General features: G+C 38.6%; 1 protein-coding gene across 1 annotated transcript; it reads left to right on the forward strand.

Annotated features, from left to right (window-relative positions):
- Window positions 1-1,730: 1,730 nt before the first annotated feature.
- Window positions 1,731-2,549, forward strand: LOC123516665 (tigger transposable element-derived protein 7-like). Its single transcript, XM_045276266.1, has one exon. It carries the CDS (start codon window positions 1,731-1,733, stop codon window positions 2,547-2,549), a length of 819 nt encoding a protein of 272 aa, XP_045132201.1.
- The last annotated feature ends 5,293 nt before the right edge of the window (window positions 2,550-7,842 follow it).

Genomic DNA, 7,842 nt, shown 5'->3' on the forward strand with positions numbered 1-7,842 from the left:
CGCTAGCCAAACTTTATCCCAAAACTCTTGACACCATTTGTTACGAAGGCCACCCACACACACAGCAGGGACACCCACCCAGCAACCACAGGGCAAGGCAGGGAACCCAAGGTCCTTATTTCAGCTTCCAACGCCGCAACCGTAACTCACTCTCAGCGGCAGAACAAGACAGCATTCAGGATGGGGGAGGCACACGGATAACGTTGACGAGGGTCTGTGACTAGCGAGGGAGGCGAGGCACACAACTCACAAAACTCTGGCAGACTAACTCAAACAGGCAGGACTGGCAGGAAACATTTGGTACAGCTTCTTACATTTACTTGGGTAACAACACAGTACAAACAGGCAATACAGGGTAGTACACAGGGCGAGTGCAGAGACGGAGAATGAGAGCGGGACAGAGATGGCCGGCTTAAATACAGTCGCCTCCCTTGCAATACTGCCATTGGCTCACTTCTGAGCCAATCACTGCTGCTTTATCCACCTGCATGGCCATCACTTCCATTCCCCACTTCCTGTCTCTCTCAAAAATACTACCTCACTTCATCTTCACTACTGATCACTAACCCCCCCTGCGCTGCAGCAACAATATATATATATATATATATATATATATATATATATATATATATATATATATATATATATATATATATATATATATAGGGGAAGGTGGGGTAAGATGGACCCATGGAGTAAGACTGAACCCCCTTCTAAATCCAAGCATAAAGGACAAGTTTAAAAATTTGACTCCTAAATATCCTTCATGTCGGCCAACAATGACCAGGCGGTGACACAATCCCCTTCACTGTTCTTTTAAATCCCACCGCCAACATGAGAACAACAGTTTTCTTCATTTCACTAAGACCAGCCTAACCATAAACCACACACATGGATCATTGCACACATAACAGAGAGTAGCCATACCTGCTCAGGTGGAGAGAGGAACTGCACTCAGTAAACAATTTAATAATATATATATATATATATATATATATATATATATATATATATATATATATATATATATATATATCAATAAATAACAGAGAGTAGCCGTAATGCACACATAACAGAGAGTAGCCGTACCTGCTCAGGTGGAGAGAGACACTGCACTCAGTAAACAATTTAATAATATATATACATATATATATATCTATATATATATATATATATATATATATATATATATATATATATATATATATATATATATATATACACTCAACCCTCGATTTGCCGGACTTACATTTGCCGGATTTCGGATTTGCCGGACAAGAGTCCGTGGCGTCAAAAAAAGTAAAAATGTCCAGGACGAGTCGATTTCAAACTACCGTGCCGGACAAAGTTCGCAAATCGCGAACTAGATGGCAGCACGGGTGGACATACGGGTGGAGTCAGTAGTACTGGACTGTACACAGTCTGCCACGTCACTCTAGTGTTGTGCTTACTTGTCGTGGATATAAACACTTCTTCACAACGATGCCACCCAAAAACCCCCCAAAGAAAGTAACCAAGCATACAGCTAAACCTGTGCACCTTTCTGTGTCGCAAAAACTGGAACTTTTACGTAAAATAGATGGGGGAATGAGTGTTGCCCAAGTCTGCGAGCTGTATGGGGTGAGAAAACAGACAGTTTCGGACATAAAAAAAGCTAGAGGAAAGTTAGAAAATTATGCAGTTAAATTTGCTGTGTTGGGAAAGGGTGATACAACTAGAAAGCATAGCCTATGAAAGACCCGAAATGTGTTGAACTTGATTTGGCAGTGTACAAGTGGTATACCCAGGAGCGTGCATGTGGGGTGGAAGTGCGGGGAATGGAGTTGGCCGCTAGTGCTGCTAAGCTCACTGCCCACATAGGTATCGAGTTCAAGGCCAATGATGGGTGGCTCTGGCGCTTCCACAGGCGCCATGGCATCCGTAATCTGGCTGTGACAGGAGAGGCTGAAAGTGCCGATGCTGAAATGATTGAACCTCTCCGTGATGAGTTGATGAAAATTATTAATGATGAAGATTTATCCATGTCACAAATATATAATGTTGATGAAACTGGTATGATGTGGCAGGCCTTACCAAGAAACACTCAGGCTGGGATGCATGAAAAGAAAGTGAAAGGAAAGAAAGTGAGTAAGGAACGCCTATCAGTGCTTTGCGGACGAAATGCGTCTGGTACTCATAGGCTTAAGTTGACAGTCGTGGGGAAGGCAGCTAAACCCCGGGCTCTCAAGGATATTATGGACAAGTTACCTGTCCCTTATTATAACTCCTCTAAGGCATGGTTCAACTCTCATATCTTTACTGATTATTTTCAACATCACTTAGTTCCGGAATTGAAAAATTATCAAGAGAAAGTGCTCAAAATAAGACCGGATGACGTGAAGGCTTTAATTTTGCTTGACAATGCTCCCGCCCACCCTTCCTCAGATGTATTAAAAAGTGCTGACAGGAAGATAAAAGTTATGTTTCTTCCCAAGAACACTACCTCCTTGATCCAGCCTATGGATCAAGGAGTTATAAGTGCGTTCAAGAGGATTTACCTACATAAATAACTGGAAGACGTGTTGGTTGTGCTGGAGACAGAGGATGATGCGGTTGAGGATACTAGAGGCAAGAAAACGTTGGCTAACATAAAAAATTACAACTTAAGGGCTGCTATTTATAACATGGATGAGGCCTGGACAGAAATGAAAAACACAACATTTACTAATGCCTGGAAGAAACTTATGAAGGATGAAGATTACTGCGCCAAATTTGAAGGCTTTGAGGCTATAGACTTTCACCAGCTACTAAAAAAGTCTGGGAAAGAGGAAGTGACAGTGGATGATGTGGATGAGTGGTTGGAAGAAAATGATCAAATACAAGGAAATGAAATTCTCAACGCTGAACAAATAGTAGCGGCTGTGACGGGTGAGGAGAGCGGAGAGAACGACAGTGAGGATAGTGACTCGAGTGAGGTGAAACCTACAGTAAAGATGAACGTCGTTCGTGAATGTGCTAATGTCTTACTTAAGTTTGTTGAAGATTGCTCTCGGCAAGACATCCAGATTCACTATAATCAACTTCGCCTGCTTCGATCTAAAATCATTCGTATGCAACACGAGTCTGGCAGACAGACGGTGATAAAAGAGTTCTTCAAAGTGAGCAAGCCTGACACCACTGCCACCGCCACCACCACTGCCACTACCACCACTACCACCTCTCCTCAACCAGGCCCTAGTGGTGAACATCTCAGGTCACACGACTCAAGTATGGAAGTCGTGTCTGACTCTGAGTAGACGTAAGTACTGAAGCCACCACTAGATCACACGGGATCATATATCTACCATCAATATATCTACATTAAGGTAAATGCTAATAAAAAAAACAGTACAGTACCTGTATATAGTATATGTATGTTGTATATGTGCATGTTGTAGAAGGTAATATATTATATTACAGGACAGTATAGGACAGCTATGCGAGGTGAAGTCCAGGGGTGGATTGCGTTTCCTGGAGATATATAGGGTAAAGTACAGCAAGGGGGTAGGCCCACGGACATTTTCCATTGCCGGACATTTGCCATTCCCGGTCAAGCCTTCCCCCCCTTTTAGTCCGGCAAATCGAGGGTTGAGTGTATCATTCAATAACAGAGAGTAGCCGTATCTGCTAAGGCGGAGAGAGGAACTGCACTCAGTAAACAATCTAATAATATATATATGTATATATATGTATGTAAATATATATATATATATATATATATATATATATATATATATATATATATATATATATATATATATATATATATACACACACACACACACACACACACGTTAAATATAGACCAAGAAGGGAAATGGACGAAATGAAATCAGTAAAAGACTTACTAAAACATCTAAATGACGAGGATAGACAGAACTTAGAAGAGGAAGTAGAAGAAATCCATAGAATGGGTCCATATCAAGAAGGAACAGTGAGACCAATTAAGATACTACTAAAATCACAAGCAGCAACAGAAGAAATACTATATAGAAAAACAAAACTCAGAGAAACAGAAGGTTGCAAACATATATATATATATATATATATATATATATATATATATATATATATATATATATATATATATATATATATATATATATACACACACACACACAGGCATACAATATCTGGTTCTTCTTTCTTTATGTAATCTCTTAATTCTAATTTACTGGATAAAATCCCATCTATGTTTGTATACATCATTTTTAATCTCTTGTTCTTATCATTTTTAGTTAAACTTGCTCCATTCTTTTCTTTTCTTTCTCTTTTATATACCATTTCCTTATCCTGTCTCCTATAATTCTCCAAAAAAAAACCTTCTTCTCCTCCTCTGATCTTTCATTATTTTTTTCTCTTGCTTCTGCCACCAGTTCATTGTGTCTCTTCCTTTCCTCCTCGTTTCTATTTTTCTTTATATATATATCTTTGCAACCTTCTGTTTCTCTGAGTTTCGTTTTTCTATATAGTACTTCTGCTGCTGCTTGTGATTTTAGTAATATCTTAATTGATCTCACTGTTCCTTCTTGATATGGTCCCATTCTATGGATTTCTTCTACTTCCTCTTCTAAGTTCTGTCTATCCTCGTCATTCAGATGTTTTAGTAGGTCTTTTACTGATTTCATTTCGTCTTTTCCTTCTTGGTCTATATTTAACATTTTTTCTTTCAGTCCAAAAATAATTACACTCTTCTTTTTCCGCAATTTCTCTTACTAAATTTTCTTTTTCTTGAGGACTCCTATCATTTTGCTTGTCATATTTTCATCTCTTTCTTTTAACTGTTCTTGAAATACTTCTTGAAATGATTCCTTGTCTTTCTTATCTTGGATTCTCCATGCTTGTACTTCTTTTTTAATCACGTCTTGTACTCTTTCTTCTTCTTTGTTAACTAGATCTTTTAGCTTTTCTTTTTCTTTCTCGGCTTTACCGAGTCCTTCTTCCATCAATTTCTTATAGTTCGCTATTTGGACTTTTAATTCTTCATTTTCGGTTCTTAGCCTAGTTTCGTTTTCTTCCACTCTTTTTATCCTTTCTTTCAATTTCTGGAGCTCTTTATCCTGTTCTTCATTCTCTTTCATTCCCATACTCTCCTTTATCAATTTATCTAATTTACGTTCGATAGTTAAGACTCTATCAAATAGTGAAGTTTGCGCCATATCAAAGCCTTCAAATTCTCCTCCTCCCTCACCAACATTGTCATCATCAGCTTTCATTCTTTCCCTTGTCACATACCTGCATTTAGATGGAATATCTTTCTCACTCATTATTATTTAACACTGTATTCATGAAAAAAAAAATGAGTCCACACTTATCGCCCAGGCCACTGTAAACCCAAACAAAGGTAGTGAAGATCAGCTGATTCTCGGGAGCGACGGTATCGCGTCCTTCCTCTGCTGCGTCTCGTCTGTGTATTCACCTAGTTGTAATTTTACAGGGCCTGGGTATCATACTCGTGTGGCCCCGTCTCCATATCTACACACATCCAACTTTCCTTTAAAACTATGCACACTCCTTGCTGACACCACCTCCTCACTCAAACCATTCCACACCTCCACACATCTTTGTGGGAAACTATATTTATTCACATCCTTCAAGCATATTCCCTTGGCTATCTTTTTACTATGCGATCTTGTAGTTCTACTTAAGTTTTCCTCTCTCAACATCATTTGCTCATTATCCACTTCATCCAGTCCATTCAACAGTTTATAAACCTGTATTAAATCTCCTCTTTCTCTTCTTTGTTCCAAGGTAGGCAAATTCATTTCTTTTAATCTCTCCTCATAGGTCATTTCTGCCAATTCCGGAACCATTTTTGTTGCCATTCTCTGCAATCTCTCCAACTTCCTTATATGCTTCTTTTATAAGGGGACCAAACCACTCCAGCATATTCCAATCTTGGTCTAATTACCATACTAATTAATTTCTTCATCATATCTTTATCCATATAATGGAAGGCTAATCCAATATTTTTTATCAAATTATACGTTTCTCCAAACATCTTATCAATATGAGCCTCAAACTGCCCATGGTCTTGTATTATCACTCCCAAATCCTTTTCCTTTTCCACCTTTTTCAACACTACTTCTTCACCCATCTTATATGACCCTCTTGGCCGTCTTCCACTCTTTCCCATCTCCATCACATGACTTTTGCTCAGATTAAATTCCATTTGCCACCTCTTGCTCCACTCCCAAATCTTATCCAGGTCTGCCTGTAAAATTTCACAATCTTCTTCACTCTTCACACACCTACACAACTTCGCATCATCCGCAAACAAATTAATATAACTGTTTACTCCTCTGGCATGTCATTTATATATACCAGGAAAAGTATTGGTGCCAGCACTGAGCCTTGTGGGACTCCACTCTCCACCACCAACCAGTCCGACTTTGCATCCCTTATTACCGTTCTCATCTCCCTCCATCTCAAGTAGTTTTCCATCCACTTTAACACTTTTCCTTTCAGTCCTCCATAAATCTCTACTTTCCATAACAGTCTCTGTGAGGTACCTTGTCAAAAGCTTTCTTTAAATCCAAATATACACAGTCCATCCATCCTCTCTCTCTGTATTTTGTCAACCACTCTTGAATAAAAGCTCAGTAGATTTGTTACACATGACCTCCCTTTCCTAAAGCCAAATTGATGATCCGATAATAACTTATGATCCTCCAGGAACCGTATCCAATATTTCTTTATCACCCTCTCACAAATCTTACCGACCACACTTGTTAGAGACACAGGTCTATAGTTAAGAGGCTCTTCCTTACTGCCTCCCTTATAAATGGGCACCACTTCAGCTCTCTTCCACTCTACTGGTACTTCCCTGTTTCTAATGAGCACCTTATAATATCATATAATGGATCAATCAATTCTTCTCTACACTCCTTCAATAATTTTCCTGAAACTTCATCTGGTCCCATCGCTTTATCATCTTTAAGTTCCTCCAACATTTTATATAACTCCTTTTAGGTATCTTAATGTCCTCCATGTGCACATTTCCTTGTACATTCTGTGGCTTTACAAACATTGTTTCTTTAGTAAATACTTGCTGAAACCTATTATTTAGCAATTCCGCTATATTCTTAGGGTCATCTACTATCCCTTGCTCTCCTTTTAATCTTTCAATGGACTCTCTCTTTTAAGTTTACCATTTATGAACCTGTAAAACAATTTTGGATGTTCCTTACTCTTGTCTACAATATCTTTTCAAATTTTCTTTCTTCCTCCTCCTTACCCTCACATACTCATTTCTTGCCACTCTATAATTCTCCTTATTTAGTATATTCCTGCTCTTTTCCATCTTTTCCAAGCCACATCTCTTTTCCTTAGCCTTAACACAAGTTGCATTAAACCAATCCTTTCTTCCTTCCTCTCTTGGTTTATACTTTGGTACAAATTTCATAACTCCTTCTTTATAATATTTCATAAAAATCTCATATTTCTTTTGCACTTCTCTGATTTGTAACATCTCCTCCCAATCTAATTTTCTGAAATAATTTTTCAAACTTTCTGTGTCCATCTTTCTATAATTCAATCTACCACTCCTGTATGTCTCGTCCTTCCTTCGCTGTGTTGTTGCTATCTGCATTTCCATAACCACATGATCACTCTTTCCCAAAGGACACTTGTATTGTATATCTCCACATAGGTACACTTCTCTTGTTAACACCAAATCCAGTCTAGCTGGTTCATCATCTCCTCTATATCTAGTATTTTCCTTCACCCTCTGTTCCATCATATTTTCCATCATTAGATTAAGAAATCTCTCCCCATGCTTCTTCTCCAACACCACTTACTAGATTTTCCCAATCCACCTCCTTA

The sequence above is a fragment of the Portunus trituberculatus genome, chromosome 41 (assembly GCF_017591435.1).
Source record: "Portunus trituberculatus isolate SZX2019 chromosome 41, ASM1759143v1, whole genome shotgun sequence".
NCBI lineage: Eukaryota > Metazoa > Arthropoda > Malacostraca > Decapoda > Portunidae > Portunus > Portunus trituberculatus.

What these genes read in the sequence shown, in the direction of transcription:
- LOC123516665 (XM_045276266.1), top strand. Translation starts at nt 1,731, where the DNA reads ATGAAAGACCCGAAATGTGTTGAACTTGATTTGGCAGTGTACAAGTGG.